Source organism: Myotis yumanensis, unplaced genomic scaffold (genome assembly GCF_028538775.1).
Source record: "Myotis yumanensis isolate MYYU_CA2020_CCGP unplaced genomic scaffold, mMyoYum1.0.hap1 SCAF_20, whole genome shotgun sequence".
Lineage (NCBI taxonomy): Eukaryota > Metazoa > Chordata > Mammalia > Chiroptera > Vespertilionidae > Myotis > Myotis yumanensis.
In genome coordinates this window covers 14,187,441-14,213,602 of record NW_027223771.1, presented here as the reverse complement: position 1 = coordinate 14,213,602, position 26,162 = coordinate 14,187,441, and the positions used below count along the sequence as shown (strand labels likewise).

At 46.7% G+C, this 26,162-nt stretch overlaps 1 protein-coding gene across 1 annotated transcript in view; it reads right to left on the bottom strand.

The window, feature by feature from the left end:
- The window catches only part of LOC138998581 (endophilin-A3-like), a 29,308-nt gene extending 16,855 nt beyond the window's left edge, over positions 1-12,453 (bottom strand). The window contains exons 1-4 of the mRNA XM_070400725.1: positions 12,412-12,453; positions 7,104-7,172; positions 2,250-2,322; positions 1,405-1,548 (exon numbers count right to left, since the gene is read on the bottom strand). Coding sequence (XP_070256826.1) covers positions 1,405-1,548; positions 2,250-2,322; positions 7,104-7,172; positions 12,412-12,453 — 328 coding nt within the window. The remainder of the gene's footprint in view (positions 1-1,404; positions 1,549-2,249; positions 2,323-7,103; positions 7,173-12,411) is intronic.
- Positions 12,454-26,162: the final 13,709 nt, after the last annotated feature.

Genomic DNA, 26,162 nt, shown 5'->3' with positions numbered 1-26,162 from the left:
TTAAAAGAGCTTTTCTGGAAAAAAATGGAAAAAAAAGAAGAAACTCAACTGAGCCAGCCAGCCGGGCTTAAAATAAAAACTTTCTACATTTCTTCTGTACTTCCTCCTTTTCTTCATCAAACTTACCTGGCGGCTGACAGGCCGAGGCACTTTCCATTCTGGCCACTAGATGGAGATAAAGATCAATTTTTGTAAAAAAAAAAAAAACAAAACCACAATGTGTTTTTGTCAACAGGCCAGTGGTTCTCAACCTGTGGGTCGCGACCCCTTTGGGGGTCGAACGACCCTTTCACAGGGGTCGCCTAAGACCATCGGAAAACACATATATAATTACATATTGTTTTTGTGATTAATCACTATGCTTTAATTATGTTCAATTTGTAAGAATGAAATTGGGGGTCACCACAACATGAGGAACTGTATTAAAGGGTCATGGCATTAGGAAGGTTGAGAACCACTGCCCTAAGGGTTTTTAGAAGCTGCAGAACCAAGTCCCTCTTTGTAAACAATAAAAGGATTGAGTCCTCCTCTGGGCTAAGCATCAACAATGCAGATGACAATAGGAATGAATGAACATCTCATCTCAGCTTTTGCTGCCAGATCCTCCTGGGGCCGCACCCTGGATCCTTCCAAGGGCAAGGCGACCTGATCCTCCTTGGTATCCGAGGAAGCCTGGCAGTGTCACACAGGTAGCTCCCAGCAGGGCAGGCAGCCATGCCCAGTGTGGACAGCGAAGGGCAGCTCTTCCTGAATGACCCCCAGTACCTGGGAAGCACCTAATCTGCATTAATTTGCAAGAGGGTGACCTCAAAGCTGTGTACAAGGAGGTTGCAGGTTCTCTTAAAAACATCTCCCGTGTAGCTCAGTGGGTAGAGCATCGAACTTCGGACCAGAGTCCCAGGTTCGATTTTGGTCAAGGGCACATACCAAGGTTGCAGGTTTCTCAGGTGGGCCCTGGCCCTGGTCAGGGCTCATGAAGGAGTCAACCAAGCAATGTGTTTCTCTCACATTGATGTGTCTCTGTCTCTCCCTCTCTCTTCCACTCTCCCTAAAAATCAATAGGAAAAATATCCTCAGGTAAGAATTAACAAAAACAAACAAACAAACAAAAAACCATCTCCCAGCCAGCCTGCATTGCTCAGTGGTTGACCATCAACCTAGGAACCAGGAGGTCACGGTTCGATGCCCGGTAAGGGCACATGCCTGGGATCTCCAGTAGGGGGCATGCAAGAGGCAGCCGATGCATGATTCTCTCTCATCATTGATGTTTCTCTCTCTCTCCCTCTCCTTTCCTCTCTGAAATCAATCCAAAAAGAAAAGAAAAGAAGTGAAGAGAAAATAAAGGCTTTGTGTATAACCTACAGGTGACATGGGCCGACTGCCCTCCAGGACTTCCACACTCACCAAAGGTGGAGTCCTCGCCCAGCTCCTGGCCGTTCTTGAGCATGCAGTTGCCCAGCAGGCCCTCTGGCTGCAGGCACCCCGGGGCCTTCCCCCAATTGTGGATCTTCAACATCGGGCTCAGCAGCCCCAGCTTCATTCTGTATGCTTCAAGACAGGGTCATTTGTAATTCCTTCAAGGGACAGGGTGGAGGGGCAGAGAGCATGCAACAAATGCAACCGGCAAGATCGAGGGCACCCTCGGTGACATGTCAGAGACCCGAGGTGCCAAAGGGCCTCAGTGACCTATTTAGTTTTTCCCATGATTGGCACATGCTTCACTCAGGTGGGTGCATAGTGATTGGTTGCAGAGTCACGTGGGAAACGGAAATTGTGAACACATTGCAACCAGCCTATATCAGGACCTCTCTCTCTCTTGCTCTTTCTGTCTCTCTTTCTCCCTTCCTTTCTGAAATCAATAAAAATATATTTTAAAAAGTAAGTAAGTCCTAACCGGTCTGGCTCAGTGGATACAGTGTTGGCCTGCAGACTAGAGGGTCCCGGGTTCAATTCTGGTCAAGGATAGGTACTTTGGTTGTAGGTCCCCTGGCCCTGGTTGGGACACCTGCAGGAGCCAACCGATTGATGTGTCTCTCTAACATAGATGTCTCTCTCTCTCTCCCTCTCCCTTCCTCTCTGAAATAAATAAAAATATATTTTAAAAACAAACCCAAAACCACATTTCATGATTGGGACCCCAAGGGCGTTGTTGCTAGATCACTTCAAGGAAGGGCCCAGCCGACATGGGTGGTCAGCATGGGTCACCGTGAATGGGCAACAGGACAGTTCCAGACATTGTCCCACATTACCTGGATTGGGCTGAATGTATTCTGTGGTTTTCAAAAGAATTTCTGTAATAGCTTTATTGGTGATATCTATTTTCTAAAAATAAAAATAAAAATATTTTAAAAATCACATAAAATGTTGGTGAGTGACAAACTGCAAATTCACAGGAAAACACACTGAGACATGATTTTCACCTGTAATAAAGGGAAGGAAACAGAGGACCTTGGCAATTCCTGGATGCTCCGCACAGGTGACAAGGGACAACGTCACAATCATTTCTGTTCAGAGTCCCGACATGCACCCTAACGGGTTTGGCTCAGTGGATAGAGCGTCAGCCTGCTGACTGAAGGGTCCCAGGTTCAATTCCAGTCAAGGGCATGTACCTTGCTTGTGGGCACATCCCCAGTGGGGGGTGTGCAGGAGGCAGCTGATCAATGTTTCTCTCTCATCAATGTTTCTAACTCTCTATCCCTCTCCCTTCCTCTCTGTAAAAAAATCAATAAAATATGGTTTTTAAAAAAAAAAAAAAAAATAGTCCTGACATGCCCTGACCAGGTGGCTCAGTTGGTTGACGCATCATCCTGTACACTGAAAGGTCACGTGTTCAATCCCTGGTTAGGGTGCAAATAGGAGGCGATTAGATGTTTCTCTCTCACATTGATGTTTCTCTCTTACTCTCTTCTTTTCTCTCTAAAATCAATAAAACATATCCTCGGGTCAGGATTAAAAGAAACACATTTTAACTATACACACACACACACACACACACACATACTAGAGGCCTGGTGTGGGACATTCGTACACTGGTTGGGCGGGGGGGAGCTAAGCCCGGCCTGCACCCTTTTACAGTCCAGGAGCTTTGGGGTATATCTGACTGGCAGCTTCGGCCCACTGGGGGGGAAAAGGCCTAAGCTGGCAGTCAGACATCCTTAGCCCTGCTGAGGAGGTGGGAGAGGCTCCCTCCACTGCACTCACCAGCCATGAGTCAGGCTTCTGGCTGAGCGGCACTCCCCTGTGGGAGTGCACTGACCACCAGGGGCAGCTCCTGTATTGAGCATCTGCCCCTGGTGGTCAGTGCATGTCATAGCAACTGGTCCTTCTGTTGTTTGGCCAAACTGCATATTACCCTTTTATTATACAAGATATTTGATTGATTTTAGAGAGGAAGGAGAGGGATAGAGAGATAGAAACATCACTGGTGAGAGAGAATCATGGAGTGGCTGCCTCCTGCATGCTCTACACTAGGGATCGAGCCCATAACCCAGGTATGTGCCCTGACTGGGAATCAAACCATGAGCTAGTTCATAGGTTTATGCTCAACCACTGAACTACACCAGTTCAACTAAACACATTTAAAAAAAAAAGAGTCCCAACATACTTCCCCCATGCTTTCATATGCATGAATGTTCTGCATAACTGTCACAACAGAAATGTGAGGTGAGCAGGGAATGGGGTTTCACCCTGTGTCATAGTCAGAAAAGACGAACTTGCCCACCAGGCCCTCAGGCCAGTTGGATGGCAGCGCCAGGACCTGGTAATGCCCAGAGCTGTTGTGCCCAGAGGATGCAGTCAGGGCTTCCATGTGGGGCATCAATATGTACGCATATGAGGATCTCTGCCCAGAAACACACTCTTGACTCTCCAAGGCGCATAACCACAATGCTTGGGCTATTTAACTGCCTGCCAAGACTGCCCATCTTGTCCAGCCAATGTGCCTCAGTGTTTGACATCGACCGACCCATGAACCAGGAGGTCACAGTTTGATTCTCGGTCAGGGCACATGCCAGGGTTGTGGGCTTGATCCCCAGTGAGGGGCGTGCAGGAGGCAGCCAATCCATGATTCTATTTTATCATTCATGTTTCTATCTCCTTCTCCCTTTCTCTCTGAAGTCAATAAAAATATATACCCTATATAATAAAAGTCTAATATGCAAATTGACCAAATGGCAGAACAACTGGTCACTATGGTACACACTAACCACCAGGGGGCAGATGCTCAACGCAGGCCGCAGGCCAGGCAAGGCGGTGCCAGCAAGGGGCCCCTGATCACCCTGCTGGTAGCCCCATACATTGGTCCTGATCACTGGCCAGGCCTAGGGACCCTACCTGTGTACAAATTTTGTGCACTGGGTCTCTATTGTGTGTGTGTACATTGTTTTTTAAATGTATTTTTATTGGCTTCAGAGAGGAAGTGAGAGGGAGAGAGAAATATCAATGATGAGAGAGAACCATGAATCAGCTTCCTCCTTCAGGCCCCTACTATAGAGAGAAACATCAATGATGACAAAGAACCATGGATCATTCAGGCCCGGCAATTGAACCCAGGCCTCTTGGTTCAACAGTCCACATTCAACCACTGAGCCACTCTAGCCAGGCCTGTTGGATTTCTTTTGGACTCAGTCCTTTAAGAAAATTACTGGAAGGAGTAACCATATCTGAGGACATATTAAGGTACACAATATCATTTGCTCAACAGATGTTTATGATGCTCCTACTATAGGTGAAAACAAATGGAAGGGGCTCCAGTAGAAACAAAAACAAATAGATTGCCCATCTGGTGTGGCTCACTGGTTGAGGGCCGACCTAGGAACCAGGAGATCATGGTTCCATTCCCAGTCAGGCACATGCCCAGGTTGGGGGCTCCATCCCCCGTGTGGGGCGTGGAGGAGGAAGCTGATCCATGGTTCTTTGTCATCATTGATGTTTCTCTCTATCTCCCTCTCCCTTCCTCTTTGAAATCAATAAAAGTACATTAAAAAAACAACACACCAACAATCTAATAAAAGAGAAACATGCAAATTGTACCTTCGCTATGCTCCAAGCCATGCCCACCAGCCAATCAGAGTGACTATATGCAAATTAACCCAACCAAGATGGCGGCCGGCAGACACGGAGCTGAAGCAAGCAGGAGGCTTGGTTGCCCCGGCAATGGAGGAAGCCAAGCTTCCTGCCTGCCCTGGCCAGCTCTAGGCTCCGCTGAAGGCAACAAAGTTTTAATTATAGAAGATAAATAAATCCCAGATACCTGCTTCCAGCCAGCCTCCACTGGGAGCTTGGGTGGCTGGGGGCCATGGCCAGCTTACAAACAGCCATCAGCCCCTCACCCAGGCTGGCCAGGCACCCCAGGGGGGACCACCACCCTGAAGGAGCTGTGACCAGCCTGCAAACAGCCATCAGCCCCTTACCCAGGCTGGCCAGGAACCCCAGTGGGGACCCCCACACTGAAGGGGCTGTGGCCAGCCTGAAAACAGCCATCAGCCCCTCACCCAGGCTGGCCAGGCATCCCGGGGGAATCCCTAACCTGAAGGGGCTGTGGACAGCCTGCCATCAGCCCCTCATCCAGGCTGGCCAGGCACCCCAGCAGGAACCGCCACCCTGAAGGGGCTGTGGCCAGCCTGCAAACAGCCATCAGCCCCTTACACAGGCTGGCCACACCCCCATGGGGAGAGGGTCCCCACTGGGGGGCTTGGCCATCCTGCAAACAGCCATCAGCTACTCACCCAGGCTGGCCAGGCACCCCAGTAGGACCCCCCTCCCTGAAGGGGGTATGGCCAGCCTGAAAATGGCCCTCAGAGCCTCACCCAGGCTTGCCAGGCACTCCAGTGGGGACCCCCACCCTGAAGTGGGTGTGGCCAGTCTGAAAATGGCCCCCACCCTGATCCGGGACACCCTTCAGGGCAAACCAGCCGGCCACCACCCATGCACCAGGCTTCTATCCTATATAATAAAAGGGTAATATGCACATTGAACCACTAACAGCAGAACCTCTGGGAATGACTGGTCACTATGACACACACTGACCACCAGGGGGCAGACGCTCAATGCAGGAGCTTCCCTCTGGTGGTCAGTGCGCTCCCACAGGGGGAGCTCTGCTCAGTCATAAGCTAGGCTGATGGCTGCCAGTACAGCGGTGGTGGTGGGAGCCTTTCCCGCCTCCTCAGCAGTGCTAACGATGTCCGACTGCAGCTTAGGCCTGCTCCCTGCTGGCAAGTGGGCATCCCCCCAGGGCTGTCGGGCTGCCTGAGGGATGTCTGACTGCCAGCTTAGGCCCAATCCCCTGGGGAGCAGGCCTAAGCCAGCAGGTGGTTATCCCCTGAGGGGTCCCAGACTGCAAGAGGGCACAGGCCGGGCTGAGGGACCCCCACCTGAGTGCACAAATTTTCGTGCACCAGGCCTCTAGTATATATATGTGTGTGTATGTGTGTATATATATACTGTAAAAATATATATATATATATATTTTTACAATATAATATATATATACTGCCAAAGTATGTGTGTGTGTGTGTGTGTGTGTATATATATATATATATATATATATATATATATATACACTGCCCATCTTTTGAGCATTCTGAGTTTTGTCCACTAGAGGAAACCAGCAAGCCGTATCCAGGCTCCTTCATAATCAAGAGTTGTCATCCACTCCTGTGCGTGAGCATCCTAGACTCCACTCTCTTCACAGTATTGGTGTGTCTATCTCACAACTACAGTCAAATTTGTTTCCTTTTTAAAAATGTTTCCCCTAGATTTATCTCTCTTTTTTAAAAGAATTCATTATTGTTGAAATTATTACATATGTCACTTTTTCCCCCATTGCCCTCCTCCAGCTCGCCCTGCCCCCGTGCCCCAAGCCCTCGCCACCCCAGTGTCTGTGTCCCTGGGCCATGCACAGACGCATACAAGGTCCTTGGTTGATTACCTCCCACCACCCACCCTCCCCTTCCCTGCCTCCGAGGTTCCACACTCTGTTCCATGCTTCCATGTCTCTGCATCCACTCTGATCATTAGTTTATTTTGTTACTTAGACTCCACATAGGAGTGAGATAATGTGATGAGACACATTCTTCACACAATTGACATTAAAATGCTCTTACCTTTTCCAGGTCAAGAAAGTGGTCATCTAGTTTCGTGCCTTCAATGCCATTTATTTTTTCCCTAATTAGCTGCAGAAATAAAGACAAATAATCCTATATAATAAAAGGCTAATATGCAAATCAACCAAAGGGTGGAACAACCAGTCGCTATGATGCTCACTGACCATCAGGGGGCAGATGCTCAACGAAGGAACTGCCCCCTGGTGGTCAGTACACTCCCACAAGGGGAGTGCTGCTCAGCCAGAAGCCAGGCTCACAGCTGGCGAACACAGTGGCGGTGGCGGGAGCCTCTCCCGCCTCCACTGCAGGCGGGCGGTAAGAAGTGAGGGGTCCTGGGCTGCGAGAGGACGCAGGCCAGGCTCAAGGCCCCCTACCGCCCCCCCAGGGCACAAATGTTGTGCACCAGGCCTCTAGTTATAATATACAATGACTTGTGATCAAAGTATTTGATGCAAATTCTCTCTCTCTCTCTCTCATACACACACACACACACACAATACTCTCAGATTCAGCCTGTTTTTTTCGTTTGTTGTTTTTTAAATGTATTTTTATTGGCTTCAGAGAGGAAGTGAGAGGGAGAGAGAAATATCAATGATGAGAGAGAACCATGAATCAGCTTCCTCCTTCAGGCCCCAAACGGGGGATGGAGCCCCCAACCTGGGCATGTGCCCTGACCAGGAATTGAACCCAGGCCTCTTGGTTCAACAGTCCACATTCAACCACTGAGCCACTCTAGCCAGGCCTGTTGGATTTCTTTTGGACTCAGTCCTTTAAGAAAATTACTGGAAGGAGTAACCATATCTGAGGACATATTAAGGTACACAATATCATTTGCTCAACAGATGTTTATGATGCTCCTACTATAGGTGAAAACAAATGGAAGGGGCTCCAGTAGAAACAAAAACAAATAGATTGCCCATCTGGTGTGGCTCACTGGTTGAGGGCCGACCTAGGAACCAGGAGATCATGGTTCCATTCCCAGTCAGGCACATGCCCAGGTTGGGGGCTCCATCCCCCGTGTGGGGCGTGGAGGAGGAAGCTGATCCATGGTTCTTTGTCATCATTGATGTTTCTCTCTATCTCCCTCTCCCTTCCTCTTTGAAATCAATAAAAGTACATTAAAAAAACAACACACCAACAAAATCAAACAAAATCCAACCAAAAATAAAACAAATAAAAGGGACCCTTGTCATCCCCGAAGCCAGAGTTCCATCAGAGTTGCTATAAAGACATTCAAGTAAAGTACAAGGAGGGACAATGAAAACAATGGAAGAGGCTAGTCTTGGATTCATACTATTGCAAACATCCCCTGCGATGGGCATTTTGGGGACTCCCAGGGGTGATTCTGAGAACCTGCGAGGTGGGGGTGGGATCACCTGGGGCCTGGCTCCCAGGAGGTGGGGCATCTGAACTGGTTTGTTAAGTGTAGCTGGTCAAGTGGAATGAAGTTAACTAGAAGAGGACGTTCTGCCAAGAAAAGGTGGGGGCCTGGAAGCAGGCCACGTCAGAACAAAGTCTTGCACCCAAGATTTATTGTTCAGAGGCAGAATTTCCTTGAGGTGATAAATAGTCCAAGAGGGCATGGAAAGTTCAAGGGAGGGTACACTGCTGCAGGTGGAAAGGGTCTTTGTATAACATAGGAAATTAATAGTTTAATGTATAACTTGCTCAGATGATCTCATAGGCATGCCTGTTTGCCATTGTCACTTGCTGTACTCCACTGTTATTTGCTGTACTCCCCAAATAAAAGCCATGAGAGCCTGGGAGGTTTTGCTACACGCCTGAGCGAGCAGGAGCCCTCTGCTTCTCTTAGCTCAATCCTGCTTGCCGAACTCATCTCAGCATCACTGTTCACCTGCAGACCACCTGCATATGGTGCCTGAACAGGGACCTGAAGGTGAGTGATTGGGAATGGGCAGGACCGAAAGGGAACTGACCGCTCGGGAAGTACGCGAAAGTTTCGGGAATAGAAGACAGGGTCAATGGGGCAATCCCCGTCATTACAGAGTCAATATATGGCTGTCTTGCAATCATTATTACAGAGCTCAGGGGTAAAAGTGAAGGATGAGGCTTTTAAAAAATTGTTTAAAGTAATTTATCAGCACTGTTACTGGTTTCACCCAAAAGGAAAACAGCAGTTAAATCTTAAGTTGTGGAAACAAGTGGGAAAGTCATTAAGGCGGGCTCATCAACAGGGAAATGCTATAGAGGCTGAAGTATGGGCTATTTTTAATTTGGTAACGTTAGTTTTACAGCCTTCTCAGTCTGATTCTGAAAATTATGAAGAAATTCCTTTGAGGTCGAGAAGTGCTGCACCAGGAGCTGGGTGTTTAAGTCCTGAGCCTCTCCCTCCTGAGAGATTACTACCCCTGAGCCACTCCCAGTTCAGTCACAGAACCGAGGGAGTCAAGAAAGAAACAGAAAACTAACTTTCAAAATAAGTTAGAAGGTTATGAAACCATAGCCTCAGCCAGCGAATCAGAGCTGGATGTTTCATTTTCCGCTGAGACGGATGGTGATTTTTACACTCGCCTTAAGTTAAGGAAAAGAACAAGAATAAAAGTCCTCAGGAGTTGGCTGCACCGCTGCCAAAAAGTGAAAGTAAAACGGCACTAGCCTTTAATCAGGTGTTAGTGGCTGAGCCTCCACCCCCTCCTGAGGACACAAAGAGCTGCTCAAGCTCAAAACCCTCAAGGGTACGTAGAGTTAACTCATCAACATGTAGAGTTAAGGGTGATAAACTGTTAAAAAGAGTCAGTTGCTAATTATGGGGCTAATGCCCCATATACAGTAGGAATAATATAAGCTCTGGCTTCAAATTATAAATTAATTCCATATGATTGGGATGCTATAGCTAAGGCAGTATTAGCCCCAGGGAAATATCTGCAATTTAAATCCTGGTGGTGGGAAGAAGCCAGGAGAGTGGTGTTGATTAACGCCCAACAAAATCCTCCTGGACCTAATTTTGACCAGTTAACAGGAACTGGGGCACATATTAGCTTACAGCAACAGGTGCTGTTAGAGGATGCTGTTATTGCACAGATTAAAGCTTGTTGCTTAAAGGCTTGGTCAAAAATGGAGGAGGCCAGCACCCCGGTCCAATCATTTTAAGCATTAAAAACGGCCATTCCCCGTCCTGTTAAATGCTATGGATGTGGGAGAATGGGACATATAAAAAAGGATTGTGGGGAGGCAAAAGTCTCACAAGGGAAAGCCAAAAGTGCTCCCGGATTATGCCCTAGATGTAAAAGGGGACAACATTAGGCTAATGAATGCCTGTCTATTAAAGATAAAGACGGCAACCCATTAATACCCGTGCAGTCGGGAAACTAGACTCCGGGCTCAGCTCGGGGCCTGGAGAAAAACAATATGAGCAGAAAGAAGGGAAAAATAAAATGAAGGTCTCTGACTTATTTCATGCTACCGCTCAAAGTGCCGCAGTAGACATTCCAGCTCTTAATGATTTTACTATTTCTCCTGGAGATGGGGTACAGAAATACCCACCGGGGTTTATGGACCTTTACCTAAGGAAACAGTAGGATTGCTACTGGGAAGAAGTAGTCTAACGACTAAAGGTTTACAAGTTCATCCCGGAGTTATTAATGCAGATTACGAAGGAGAAATATTAGTTATGATGTCTGCTTCTGATATTGTACATATAAAGGCTGGAGAAAAAATGGCACAGTTATTATTACTTCCTTATAAGCAAATAGGGCATACAGCACCAGTTAAGTGAACTGGGGGATTTGGTAGCACGGGAAAAAAGGTTTTTTGGCATACAGTTTTAGGAGACCAAAGACCTCAACTTACAGTAATGTTCCTGGAGGGAATAAAAATTATCAGCCTGGTGGATTCTGGGGCTGATGTGACTATAATTTCTATTTTGCACTGGCCTCAATCTTGGCCGGTACACAAGGTAAATGCAACCTTTACAGGTTTAGGGACCCTCACTGAGATTTTACAAAGCTCTAATGTACTTGAACGTCAGGGGCCTGAAGGACAAAAGGGCCAAATACAGCCATATGTTGCCTCCATTGCACTATCTTTGTGGGGAAGAGATCTTTTACAACAATGGGGGGCTACAATTACTATACCTTCTTTACAGAAAGGCCATAGACAAATGATTTTTCAAGCTGGTGCTGGCACCAATGTTCAGGATCAAAATTTATAAAGGGGGCCACTACAAAGAGCTTTGCCCTACCATTAAAATGGAAAACAACTAAACCAGTATGGGTAGAGCAGTGGCCCCTAACAAGAGAGAAGTTAGAAGCACTTCAAATCATTATTAAAGAACAGATACAATTAGGGCATATAGAAACTAGCTCTAGTCCATGAAATTCCCCTGTCTTTGTTATATATTAAAAAAAAATCAGGTAAATGGAGAATGCTTACTGATTTAAGACAGATTAATGAGATTATTGAGCCTATGGGACCTTTACAACCTGGAATTACAAATCCAGCATTAATTACCTAAAAATTGGCATCTGGCCGTAACCGGTTTGGCTCAATGGGTAGAGCGTCGGCCTGTGGACTCAAGGGTCCCAGGTTCGATTCCGGTCAAGGGCATGTGCCTTGGTTGTGTGAACATCCCCAGTGGGGGGTGTGAAGGAGGCAGCTGATCCATGTTTCTCTCTCATCAATATTTCTGGCTCTCTATCCCTCTCCCTTCCTCTCTGTAAAAAATCAATAAAATGTATTTTTAAAAAAAATTGGCATCTGATAATTATTGATTTAAAAGACTGTTTTTATACAATCCCTTTACAACCTCAGGATTGTGACAAATTTGCTTTTACGGTCCCTTCATTGAATAACAGCCAACCTAATCAGAGATATCAATAGCGAGTCCTCCCCCAGGGTATGTTAAATAGTCCTACTATGTGTCAAGCTTATGTTCATCAACCTTTACAGGCATTTGTTACAGGAGGCTAGAAAGTTATTTAGAGTATGGACTCCAAATAGCAGAGGAAAAAATTCAGCAAACAGAGCCCTGGTTATATCTAGGACAGAAAATTTCAGCAAGCATTATTCAACCTCCAAAAGTTCAGATTAGATGGGATAGTCTTAACACCTTGAATGATTTTCAGAAACTGTTGGGGGATATAAATTGGCTTCGACCATCTATTGGCATCCCTACCTATCAGTTAACTAATCTATTCCAGACATTAGAAGGGTCCTCAGATCTCAATAGTCCTAGGCAATTGACTCCTGAGGCAGAAGCTGAATTACAATTAATTGAACAACAAATTCAAGCAGGACAGATAGATCGTATACAATCATTACAAAATCTTAAGGTTGTAATTATTCATACCACATATTCTCCAACAGGAATTCTTATGCAGGATACTAACATAATTGTATGGGTATTTTTACCTCATAAATCCAGTAAAAAACTGGTCAGGGAAAGAATTCAGTTTTTAAAAAGAACTCAAGCCGTAACCGGTTTGGCTCAGTGGATAGAGCATCGGCCTGCGAACTGAAGGGTCCCAGGTTCGATTCCGGTCAAGGGCATGTACCTTGGCTGCAGGCACATCCCCAGTAGGAGGTGTGCAGGAGACAGCTGATCAATGTTTCTCTCTCATCGATGTTTCTAACTCTCTATCTCTCTCCCTTCCTCTCTGTAAAAAATCAATAAAATATATTTTTTTAAAAAGAACTCAATGGATATTACCGAAAATAATTTATCCTACCCCCCTATCAGGAGCAGAAACTTATTTTACTGATGCAAACAAACAAGAAATGGCTGTATACAGTAATTTTAAGAAAATAAAGTAGTGCAATCTCCTTACCAATCAGTACAAAAGGCAGAATTATTTGCAGTTGTTATGTTACTACAAGATAAAGACTCTATATCTCTTAACATTATCTATGACTCTCAATATACGAAGTTTACTGTACAACACATTGAAACGGCTACTATCTTTGAGGGTGGGTCTGACTTGCATGAACTATTTCTACAGCTTCAAATGCTTTTATGCCTCCGTCATGATCCTATCTATATAACACACATTCACGCTCACTCTTTACTACCTGGACCTTTATCTGCTGGGAATACTAACATTAATCAATTGGTTGGTACAGTAACCTCCGCTCAAAGAGAGCATAATATGTATCATTCCAATGCTAGAGCATTAAAAGAAAAGCATCATATCACTTGGAGACAGGCTAGAAATATTTTACAGACATGCCCACTGTCAGCCATTCCACACTGCTCGCTTACCCATGGGGGTTAATCCACGAGGAGAAACTGTTAATGCCCTTTGGCAAATGGATGTTACTCAGGTGCCAGAATTTGGCAAGCTTAAATTTCTTCTATTGCCGAAACCGGTTTGGCTCAGTGGATAGAGCATCGGCCTGCGGACTCAAGGGTCCCGGGTTCGATTCCGGTCAAGGGCATGTACCTGGGTTGCGGGCACATCCCCAGTGGGAGATGTGCAGGAGACAGCTGATCGATGTTTCTCTCTCATCGAGGTTTCTAACTCTCTATCTCTCTCCCTTCCCTTCCTCTCTGTAAAAAATCAATAAAATATATTTAAAAAAAAATTCTTCTATTAAAACTTATTCTCATTCTATTGAAACTTATTCTCATTTCTCATGGGCATCGGTGATGTCCTCTGAGAAAGCAGATACTGTTATAACCCATTTACTAGAAGCCTTTGCTGTAATAGGCAAACCTCGAGCCATTAAAACTGATAATGGCTCGGCATATTTATCAGGTAAGTATCAGCATTTTTTCCAACAGTTTAATATTAAACATATTACAGGAATTCCTGGAAACAGTACAGGCCAAGCAATTATTGAACAGCAGAATCGCACCCTTAAGGAAATGCTGCAAAAACAAAAAGGGGGAAAGGAGCTGGTATTAGGCCAGACTCCCCGAGGAATATTATTAAGAGTTCTATTTACTTTAAATTTTTAAAATTTGAATACAGATGCAGTGTCAGCTGCTGAAATACATTGGGGACGTAAAAAGGAGGTCCCGGTAGAACAACCTATCATGTACCAAGATGTTACTACTAATCAATGGTGCCCGGCTACCGTTTTAAGGTGGGGTCGAGGCTATGCTTATGTTTCCACAGGAACTAAAGTTCTGGATTCCTGATAAAAGAATCAAGTTAAGGCATGGCGAGCAAGAGGAAGCGTGATGAAGCGGGACTGGAAGACCGGTTTGCGCAGCTAACCATCCAGAGAGGACAATTTGCGTACCGTTTGCCTTGCACCCAAAACACCCCTCCACCTACATGGGGACAGGTGAAGCACCTATGCCAGGAAGGGGAGCGTCTTGTGACTGCCCATGGAAGGCCCTGTACTCCCTCTACATTATTTGTGGCTATGCTGGCTATCCTCACTACCCAGATAAAAGGGTTGAACTATACTTATTGGGTCTACATTCCGAATCCTCCGTTAATGAGAGGGGTATCTTGGACAGATGTAACTGTACCAATATATACTAATGACTCTAATTGGATGCCTGGATCTTTTGATGATTGTGGGCCTTTGAAACCAGATGAAGAAGGAACAAGAATGAACAACTATTCAACAGGAGTTACCGGAATGCCTGTGTGCCTGGGACTGGCAATTAGGTTATAAAGCCTGGTTGAGTGTGGCTAAAAACACCACTAATCCTTGAAAGGACTAGTCCAATGGAATCAAACTACTGGGGAAATATCTTGTTTTAATTGTACCTTATTAACTTGTGTAAATAACTCTGTACCTTTAATCACAGTAGATAGAGCTTGTATTTATTGCAAGCCAGAACAGGAGTATGGTTACCTGTACAGATGGATGGACGATGGCAGGAAAGTTCTCTAGCTGGAGCTCTCCAAGCCATTACGGAAGGAATATTGAAGAGGTCAAAAAGGTTTATTGGCATGCTAATCGCTGTAATTCTTGGGTTAATTGCAATAACAGCGACAGCTGCAGCAGCTGGGGTGGCATTACAGCGATCAGTCCAAACTGCTACTTTTGTTCAAGACTGGCATAAAGATTCAGAACAGTTATGGAATTCTCAACAGCATATTGATAGTAAAATCAATGAACAATTAGCCGATCTTGAACAATCAGTAGTTTTATTAGGGGACCAAATTGTTAGTTTGCAAAGGTGAATACAGCTAAAGTGTGATTGGAACCATACTGGTTTATGTGTCACCCCTGTACCTTATAATGAAACAGCTTTGCTATCTTCTCTGTCATGATTTAAACCTGCAGCCAAACTAAAAGCGGGGAAATGTAGCTGGACAAGTGGAAAGAAGTTAACTAGAAGAGGATGTTCTGCCAAGAAAAGGCGGGGGCCTGCAAACGGGCCACATCAGAACAAAGTCTTGCAAGCAAGACTTATTGTTCAGAGACAGAACTTTCCTTGAGGTGATAAATAGTCCATGAGGGCATGGAAAGTTCAAGGGAGGGTACACTGCTGCAGGTGGAAAGGGTCTTTGTATAACATAGGAAATTAATAGTTTAATGTATAACTTAGCTCAGATGATCTCATAGGCATGCCTGTTTACCATTGTCACTTGCTGTACTCCATTGTTATTTGCTGTACTCCCCAAATAAAAGCCATGAGAGCCTTGGAAGTTTTGCTACACGCCTGAGCGAGTGGTAGCCCTCTGCTTCTCTTAGCTCAATCCTGCTTGCCGAACTCATCTCAGCGTCACTGTTCACCTGCAGACCACCTGCATTAAGGAAGAAGGGCCTTTAAAGGGCAGCCTGGAGGGAAAGGCCTCCCAGCAGGAGGCAGGAGGAAGAACAAGGCTGTGAGGCAGAGTTTCTGGATCCTGGCACTTGGATACTTAGACCTAACATTCTTTTTTTTAAAAAAAAAATATTTTTATTGATTTCAGAGAGGAAGGGAGAGGGAGAGAGAGAAATATCAGTGATGAGAGAGAATCATGAATCAGATGCCTCCTGCTGGCTCCACACTGGGGATCCAGCACCCAGGCATGTGTCCTGGCCAGGAATGGAATCGGGACCCTTCAGTCTGCAGGCTGCCGCTCTATTTACTGAGCAAAACCAGCGAGGGCTGCACTTATATTTTTAAATCTCCATTTAGGCTGGAAAAGCCAAAAGGTCTGTAGCTCCTGCCTTGGCCTCGCAGACTGTATCCCAGGTCAGGAGATGCGCCTGCCCCCAGAGACCCCTCAGAGCGCCCAGGATCAGCAGGGAGTCCATCTCCCCTCCCCATCTGATCCTCCTGGAGGACTACCTCCCAGAAGGGCACTCCTGTCCCCCAGGGCTCCCAGCCGGAACCCGACATCGCCCAGGCAGCATCTAGGGAAGGGGAGAGATGGAGGGCAGAGAGAGCCTAGGCCTGGGACTGAGGCAACAGGAAGAGAACCCGCTCATCCCAGCAGCTTTTCAGGAGCCAATTTGTGGGAGGCTCAGGGTGACACCTCAGGAATGTGTATTCCAAAGGCTGTCCCTCACCTGCTTCTCGCAACATTGGGGGGCGGTGGGGAGGGGGAGCCGGAGTGCAGGTCCAGGGGTGCAGGGATATGACAGGTTTTACAGGGAGAGCCCTGCCATGGCCGAAGGAAGCTGCAGGATTGGAATACAAACTGGCTTCTCCACACACACCAACGTCCACACACACCAACGTCCACACACACACACACACACACACACACACAGACACACACACATCTCACGCCTCCAGGCCAGTTTTCCTGCTTCCTCAGCACAGAACGCCCTTCCTCCTTTCCTCCCAGCCCCCAACCCCCAATTGGTCCTCCTACTTCATTCTCCCGCGACCAAGACGTCGCCTCCTCCTCCGGGAAGTTTCCAGGACGCCCCCGTGGTGGTGTCTGTTATCCTCTGCGCGTGCGTGGGGATGTGTCTAACACTATTGACTCACCCGTCTAGGTGTCTCCCCACCTGGGGGCCAGGCCGGGGCGACCTGGAGAAACCAAGGGGGAGGAAAACCCTGGCCCGAGGAGGCGCAGTCTAGTGGGTCCATCGCTAGGCTCACGCGCGGGGATCCCCAGGCCCGAGGCAGGGACCCCGCACTCCCTGCGTCCTCCTCCCATCGCGTGGGAAGCGGGGAGAGGCACGAGCGGGGTCCCCGGTCGCCCCCCTCTCCGCGCTGAGACCCAGCGACCTGCCACGTTCTCAGCCCCGAGACCCTGACTCCACCCCCGCGCACTCGTAAGCGGGCAGATCTGGAGCCCCAGGGGTCCCGGAGAGTCGGGGACCCAGCCCCCCACTTTCCCGCGCCCCGCTCCGCGCCCCCACCTGGCTGGCTTGGAGTAACTGCTTCATCAGCCTCCCCACCGACAACCCTAACGGAGGCGCCGGAAACTGCCTCGGCGTTAAGTTGGGCCGGGACCCGCGGAGGAGCAGCGCCGGGGGAACAGGCGCCAGGGCCGGTCCCCCGGCGCTAGGCTCCGCCGCGCCCGCCTCCAGGGCCGCGGTCACTCTGGCACCTGCTCGGGCGGGCGGAAGGTTAACAGCGCGTTCCTAAGCCCCCGCCCTGCTCATTGGCCGAGCCTCCTCGTATGGAAATGAGGCCGCTGGCACCGCCCCAGCTACATTGTTACGTGGAGGCCAGGAGGACGCCCAGTGGCGGGAAGAGCTGCCTAAGAAGTTGGACCCTGGGACAAGGTCCGAGGTGGGGGATGCGGGGCCACACTACGCTTCAGGTTGCCCCCCGCAGGCTGAGATGAGCACGGCTGTGTGATGGCTGTGGGTGGGGAGACAGGCAGTACTTATCCGCGCTTGGGGGAATTAACCTGGTTTCACTCACAGGCAACAGTGCCCCCCTCTGGCGCAATTGGGTAGGGGACGCCCCAAGAGGCTCCTATACGGGGAGCAAAGAGACCCAGGGACCCGCCTTGGGAAGAAGAGGCCCATGGGCTGCGGGTGGTTCTTTCTGTCCCCAGGCGGTGCTCTGGGCGCCATCTGCCTGGAGTCGGGGTTACTGCGTCATTGGTCAATATCTCGCTCGCCTCCCTGGAGCGCTGAGCCCACTGTCACCTGCATTGAGAGCAACCATTGTTGTAATGTACCCCGCGAATCACAGAAGGACACCTCCAGAAGTCGAATTCAAGAGTCACATTTATTGCAATCCGGGACTATGAGGGGCCATTTCCCAAATCTCATAGTCATAAGATGGTGGCAAAACCAGACTTATATAGGCAAAGATCACAAAGGTATTGATTACATCTCAAGGTTTGGAATGAGGAACCTGGTTTCCAAAAAAGCAGTTTACAGAAGCAGAATTAAGCATGTTAATTACAGTTTTGGGTCTCGGGGTCACTGAATTGACAGAAACACCTTATCTAGAGCCCTCAGGTCTTGAGACCACTGGGTTGCCAGGAACTCATTATCTAGAGCCATCGAGGCAATTTAGAGTAATTGCGCTGTCCTGGTCTTGGGACCACTGAGTCAACTGGAACGCATTATCTGTGGCCACTAAAACAATTTAGGATAATTCTGCTGTCCTGTTTCCCAGGTACAGAAGAATGTGCTTCGATAACCAGTAAGATCACAATCAATGCGATAGTCACGTTACAATCAATAAGGCATTCAATCGAATGGGGTGATTTATATAATTCAGAAAATCAAAATAACCTGTCTATTGTTAAACAAAGCAAATAGGTACCATACTTCACTATCTCCTCGCTGGTGTGTCTCAGTGGATAGAGCATCGGCCTGCGGACTGAAACGTCCCGGTTCGATTAGGGTGAAGGGCATGTAACTGGTTGCAGGTTCCCCGGCCCCAGTCCGGGTGTGTGCCGTAGGCAACCAATCAATGTGATTCTCTGATATCCATGTTTCTCTCTGTTTCCTCTCCATCCCTTCCACTCTCTCTAAAAATCAATGGGAAAAGATCCACGGTTGAGAATTAACAAAAAGAAAAAAAGAAAAGCAACTATTTCCAAGGAGCCATCAAGAGCCCACTCAGTCCCCTGGAGAAGTCACCAGACTGGAGACCCAGCTCCCTCAGTGTGTCGCTGACAGTGTCATTTTGCACAGGGACCGGAAGTCTCCGAGTCCATGGCCCAGGCCAGCCACGGAGGGGCCTGGAGCAACCTGGTTGAGCCCGTGTCCAAGCCGAGCCCAGCAGGTCAGCATCTTGGAGGCATCTGACCTCAAAAGGCCCTGAGGGCTCCCAAGACCTACCACCTACTCCACAAAGAAACACCTCCCCCTCCAGCCTAGACCTCAAACAAAGAACTCTTTCTGGGCCCTCAGCATATCCATTTGGATGGCCAAGGGCCCCCTGTCCCCTGGCGCCCACCTCTGGCGTCCTGTTTTCTCCAGGACAGAAGTCACCCAGCCTCTCCTTTGCCTTAGCTCCCAGCTGCTTTATCCCTAACTTCATCCAAGTGAGGATTGGGCTGGGAACCACCCCTCCCTGTGCCCCAGTGTCCCCTCGTTTTCTTAGAGGGGGGTTGGACAGGAGCATTCTTCCTCTGAGATGGGAGAAAATGGGTCAGTTTAGCTAAGGGGATGAAGGCAGCTATTTCGAGGGTGAATCAGTATGGCTTGGCTAAGTGCTGTGGCCTGACTGGGTGAGTAGCCACCCTCTCCCCTCAATGGCAGCTGGGTCAGGACTGGGGCACAGCCCCCCTTGTCCTGGGCAGGGCTGCTTGGAACCAGCCCATCTGTCTTTTTTCTCCGTGTCTGAGAGTTGTTTAAATAGCATAGGTTTGAAGAAACATCCCCCTAAACCAGCGGTTCTCAACCTGTGGGTCCCGACCCCTTTGGGGGTCAAACGACCCTTTCACAGGGGTCACCTAAGACCATCAGAAAACACATATATAATCACATATTGTTTTTGTGATTAATCATTATGCTTTAATTATGTTCAATTTGTAACTATGAAATTGGAGAACACCACAACATGAGGAACTGTATTAAAGGGTTTCAGCATTAGGAAGGTTGAGAACCACTGCCCTAAACCAATCCGACTCTCTACCCTTTGGGAAGGGGGTGGTTAGTTATATATTTACATATTTGAGACTAGAGGTCCAGTGCATGAAATTCATGCACTCTGGCGGGGAGAGGGGGAGGCCTCAGCCTGAATTGGGAGAGAGCACAGACTAAGTCGAGGGACCCCACAGGTGTATGATTGTGGCCGGGGAGGGATGCAGGAGGGCTCCAGGGCATGTCTGGCCTATCTCACTCAGTCCCGATTGGCTGGACCCCAGCAGCAAGCTAACCTACCAGTTAGAGCATCTTCCCCCTGGTGGTCAATGCACATCATAAGAACTGGTTGACCGGCTGACTGCCCCTGGTGGTCAGTGCACATCATAGTGAGCGATTGAGCAGCCTTAGCATATAATTAGCATATTACACTTTGATTGGTTGAATTGCCAACTGGATGATCCAACAAAATTAGCATATTAGTATTTTATTATATAGGATTTTATTTTTATCCTATATAATAAAACCCCAATATGCAAATAGACCGCACAGGGAAACGACTGGTTGCTATGATGTGCACTGACCACCAGGGGGAAGACACTCAACACTGGAGCTGCCCCCTGGTGGTCAGTGCTCTCCCACAGGGGGAGTGCCACTCAGCCAGAAGCCGAGCCCACGGCTGGCGAGAACAGTGGCAGTGGAGAGAGCCTCTCCTGCCTCCACAGCAGCACTAAGGACCCTTTGAGGGTTGTCTGACTGCCAGCTTACACCGGTTCCCTGAGGAGAGCAGGCTAAAGCCAGCAGGCGGACATCCCCCCGAGGGGTACAAGACTGTGATGAAGACACAGGTCGGGCTGTAACCGGTTTGGCTCAGTGGATAGAGCGTCGGCCTGCAGACTGAGGGGTTCTGGGTTAGGTTCCAGTCAAGGGCATGTATCTTGGTTGCAGGCACATCCCCAGTGAGGGGGAGTGTGGGAGGCGGCTGGTCGATGTTTCTCTCTCATCGATGTTTCTAACTCTCTATCTCTCTCCCTTCCTCTCTGTAAAAAAATCAATAAAATATATTTTTTAAAAAAGACACAGGTCAGGCTGAGGGATGCTCCCCCCCCCCCCCCCCCCAGTGCATGAGTGTCGTGCACAGGGCCTCTAGTTTAAATATATTTTTATTGATTTTTATTTCAGAGAGGAAGGGAGAGGGAGAGACAGAAATATCAATGAAGAGAGATAATCATGGATGGGCAGCCTCTTGCATGGCCCCCACTGGGGATTGAGCCTGTAACCCTGGTATATGTCATTGACCAGAATGGAACCTTCAGTCTGCAGGCCAATGCTCTATCCACTGCGCAAAACCAGCCAGGGCGAGAAGGTGATTTTGTAATTTTTTGGCCTTTCTTCATGGTTGATAGTATATTCATTCACGTTTCCCTCTTCAGCTAATTTCGATGATTTATCTCTTCACTTAATCAAGTGTGAATTCTACATCACATTCTCATCATTTTCAAAGTTTAGGAAATGTCAGTCTTTTTTTTCCTTTGTCAAAGTAGCAGTGATTTAAAATAAATAAATAAATAAACAAACAAAGAAATATTTTATTATTGATTTCAGAGAGGAAGGGAGAGGGAGAAACAATGAGGAGAGGGAATCATTGATCAGCTGCCTCCTGCATGCCCCCTACTGGGCACTGAGCCCACAACACGGGCATTAGTGGTGATTTTTAAAAAGTACCTAAGCCCTAGCTGGATTGGCTTAGTGGTCAGAGCGTCGGCCTGCAGACTGAAGGGTCCCAAGTTCAATTCTGGTCAAGGGCATGTACCTCAGTTGCAGGGTCCTCCCCCGCATGGGCCTCACATCGATATTTCTGTCTTTCCCTCTCTCACTCTCTGTAAAAATCAATGGAAAAATATACTTGGGTGAGGATTAAAAAAAAATATTAACTAAAACCAGCAGCAACAAAATGCTCAGTAATGTGTTGTTTTTTAAAAATATATTTTATTGATTTTTTTCTTACAGAGAGGAAGAGAGAGGGATAGAAAGTTAGAAACATTGATGAGAGAGAAACATCGATCAGCTGCTTCTTGCACACCCCTTACTGGGGATGTGCACGCAACCAAGGTACATGCCGTTGACCGGAATTGAACCTGGGACCCTTCAACCCCAAGCCAACTCTCCATCCACTGAGCCAAATCAATTAGGCACTCAGTAATGTTTATATAGGGAGTCCTTAACCTCTTCATTTCAATGTGTGATTTACTTTTTTTCTCCTATGTTTTATAATAGTCGCATCTAAAACTATACATTTACCCCTAGTACAGTTTTGATTTCATACCTTGTTTCCATTATATAATGTACTTCTTCTGATTATTTCGTAATTAAATTGTCATCGCAGTTTCCATTTCCTCTTTGATCCAAATGTTATGTGGCACAATTATTTTTTAAAAATATATGTTTATTGATTTCAGAGAGGAAGGGAGAAATAGAAACATCAATGATGAGAGAGAATCTTGGATCAGCTACCTCCTGCAGGCCCCACACTGGGGATCCAGCCCGCAACCAGGGCATGTGGCCTCACCAGGAATTGAACCATGACCTCCTGGTTCATAGGTCAATGCTCAACCACTGGGACAATTCTTTAAAAATCTTTTCTTGGTGGTTTGATTTTTTCTATTCATTGTATATTAAATTCTAGACTAGTACTATCATCAAATAACCTGTTGAAATTTCTTTTTCTTAAATAGGAAGATCACCTTTACTACCTTGGAGAAAAGTCAGCATATTCACACCCTCTAACCCCTCAAGTTCAAATGCATCCCCCTCAGACCCTGCTCCCCTTCCCATCCCACAACACACACCACACCCAGAGGGCCCTAAAAGTTTTAATGTGTTGACAGTTCTTAATTTTTGAAATAACATGCTTAATACTAAATCTCTTTATTTCTTATTTTATTATTTTTAAAATCTTTATTGTTGAAAGTATTGCATAGGTACACCTTTTCCCCCATTAACCTCTTCCAGCCTGCTCCCCCCTCTCCCAACCAGGCCCTCACCAACGTGTTGTCTGTATCCATGAGTTATGAATATACTATACACCTATGAGTTCATTGATTGATCTCGTCCCCCTCCCCTCTCCCCTGCCTTCCCTCTGAGGTTTGGTAGTCTGTTCAATGCTTCTATGTCTCTGGGTCTATTTTTGTTCATCAGTTTATGTTGTTCATTAGAGACCACATATGAGTGAGATCATGTGATACTTACCTTTCTCCAACTGGCTTATTTCACTTAGCATAAGGTTCTCCAGATCCATCCATGCTGTTGCCAATGGTAAGAGTTTTCTTTTTCACAGTAGCGTAATATTCTGTTGTGTAGATGTACCATCGTTTTCTAATCTACTCATCTACTGATGGGCATTTGGGCTGTTTCCAAATCATAGTTACTGTAAATTGTTCTGCTATGAACATAGGGCTACATATATTCTTTCTGATTGGTGTTGTTGATTTCTTGGGATATTTTAATGGGAGTTCCATTTTTAGTTTTTTGAGGAAACTCCATACTTGTTTCCATAGTGGCTGCACCAGTCTGGATTCCCACCAGCAGTGTATGAGGATTCCCTTTTCTCCACTTCCTCACCAGCACTTGTTGTTTGTTGATGGTAGCTGTTCTGACAGGTGTGACGTGATACCTCATTGTCATTGTGATTTGCATGACTCAGATGATTAGTGACTTTGAGCATTTTTTCATATGTCTCTCGGCTTTCTGTATGTCCACTTTGGACAAGTGTCTATTTAAGTCATTTGCCCATTTGTTAATTGGATTGTTTGTGCTCCTTTTGTTAACTTGTATGAGTTACCTGTATATTTTGGAGATTAACCCCTTATCAGATGTATTGTTGACAAATATGTTCTCCCATGTAACGGGCTCTCTTGTTTCGCGGATGATTTCTTTTGCATGGAGAAGCTTTTTATTTTCATGTAGTCCCACTTGTTTATTTTTCCTTAGTTTCCATTGTCATAGGAGATGTATTAATAAACATACTGCTATAAGAAATGTCTGAGATTTTAGGGCCTACGGTTTATTCTAGGACTTTTTTTGGTTTCATGTCTTACATTTAAGACTTTTATTCATTTTGAGTTTTTTTCTTGTGTATGTTGTAAGTTGGTAGTTCAGTTTAATCTTTTTGTATGTACCTGTCCAATTTCCCCAACACCATTTATTTAACAAACTATCTTTTCTAAATTTTATGCTCTTGCCTCCCTTGTCAAAAATTAATTGAGCACAGTGGCTGGGGTCAATTTCTGGGTTCTCTATTCTGTTCCATTGAAATACATGCCTGTTCTTGTGGCAGTACCAGGCTGTTTTGATTACAGTGGCTTTGTAGTATAACTTGATAACTGCTATTGTGATTCTTCCAATTTTGTTCTTCTTTCTCAAGATTGCTGCAGCCATTTGTGGTCTTTCTTGGTACCATGTAAATTTTTTGGAGTGTTTGTTCTAGGTCTGTGAAATATGCCTTTGGTATTTTAATAGGAAAGGCATTGAATCTGTAGATTGCTTGGGGTAATAGCAACATTTTAATTATGTTGATTCTACAAATCCTTGAACACTTGTTTATAACTTCCTCTATCTTTATTTTCCATGTCCTCTGGTTTTTAAAGCACAGGTCTTTTAACTCCTTGGTTAAGTCTATTCCTAACTATCTTAATTTTTTGGTTGTTGCAATGGTAAATGGGGTTGTTTTTTTAGTTTCTATTCCTGAGAGTTCACTATTGTTGTATAAAAATTCCATAGACTCCTGGTTGCTAATTTTGTATCCTACTACGTTTCTGATTTCATTTATTAAATCTAGTTTTTAAATTGAGTCTTTAGGGTTTTTTATGTACAATATTATGTCATCTGTGAATGAGAGTTTTACTTCCTCCTTTCTAATTTAGATGCCTTTATTTCTTCTTCTTGTTTGATCACTATGGCCAGTAATTCCAGTACTATTTTGCACAAGTGTGCGAAGGCGGATATTCTGTCTTACTCCTATTCTTAGGGGAAATGATTTTAGTTTTTGCCTATTGAGTATGATGTTGGCTGTAGGTTTGTTTTGTATGGCCTTGGTTATGTTGAGGTATGTTACCTCTATTCCCACTTTGCTGAGAGTTTTTATCAAAAAAGGGTGTTGGATTTTGTCTAATGCTTTGTCTGCATCAATTGATATGATCCAGATCGTCCCCACCCACCCTAATCAGGGGCAGAGCCAACAACCCATGGCCCCTCCCCAAGGTGACTGGCCCAGATAGGCAACCCCCACCAACTCCATTTGGGGGCAGGGCCAGCAGCCCCACTGCCCACAGCCCCTCCTCATGGCTTCCCCACTCCCAATAGGCCCCCAACACGAATTGGGGACAGGGCCCACTGGCCAATCACCCACGGCCCCTTCCCTGGCCGTCCCAGCCCTGATCAGGAGCCCTGATCAGGCCCTAAACCAGGCAGGCCAGCCCATCAACCTCCCACTTCTCCTCCTCCCGACAGGCCCAGCCCTGATCCTCCCTGACTGGGGCCGGGCTGGCCAGATCCCACCCATGCACTAATTTGTACTGGGCCTCTAGAAAAAATAGTAGTGTGTACAACTGGTTGAGTTCAGTGTTTGGGCATGTACCCATCAACCAACATATCAATGGTTCGATTCCAGGTCAAGGCACATACCCAGGTTGGGGGCTCCGTCCCAGTAGGGGGAATGCTGGAGGCAGCTAGTCAATGATTCTCTCTCATCACTGATGTTTCTTCCTTCCCTTTCTTTCTAAAAAATCAATAAAGACATTTGAAAAATGAATAGTGTTGATTTGACTCAACAACAACAAAGTGATTGTGGGCCATCACGTTTTCTTCCAAGTCTTGTAAGCAAAATCATGCCTAGTTCTGTCTTTATACAGGATGTCCCAGGCATATCTTTTTGGGAACAGGAACCAGCCTGGAGCTGGTCTGCCTCAGCTTGGCCTATTGTGTTTGAGTTCTTGACTTCATGCAGAAAAGATTTCACAACAGGGGAGGGCAGTTGGGGGTGATCGGGCCAGCAGGAGAGGGCAGTTGGAGGCAATTGGGCTGGCAGGGGAGTGGTTAGGGGGTGATCAGGCTGGCAGGGGAGTGGTTAGGGGGTGATCAGGCTGGAAGGCAGGCAAGCAGCTGGGAGCCAGAAGTCCCGGATTGTGAGAGGGATGTCCG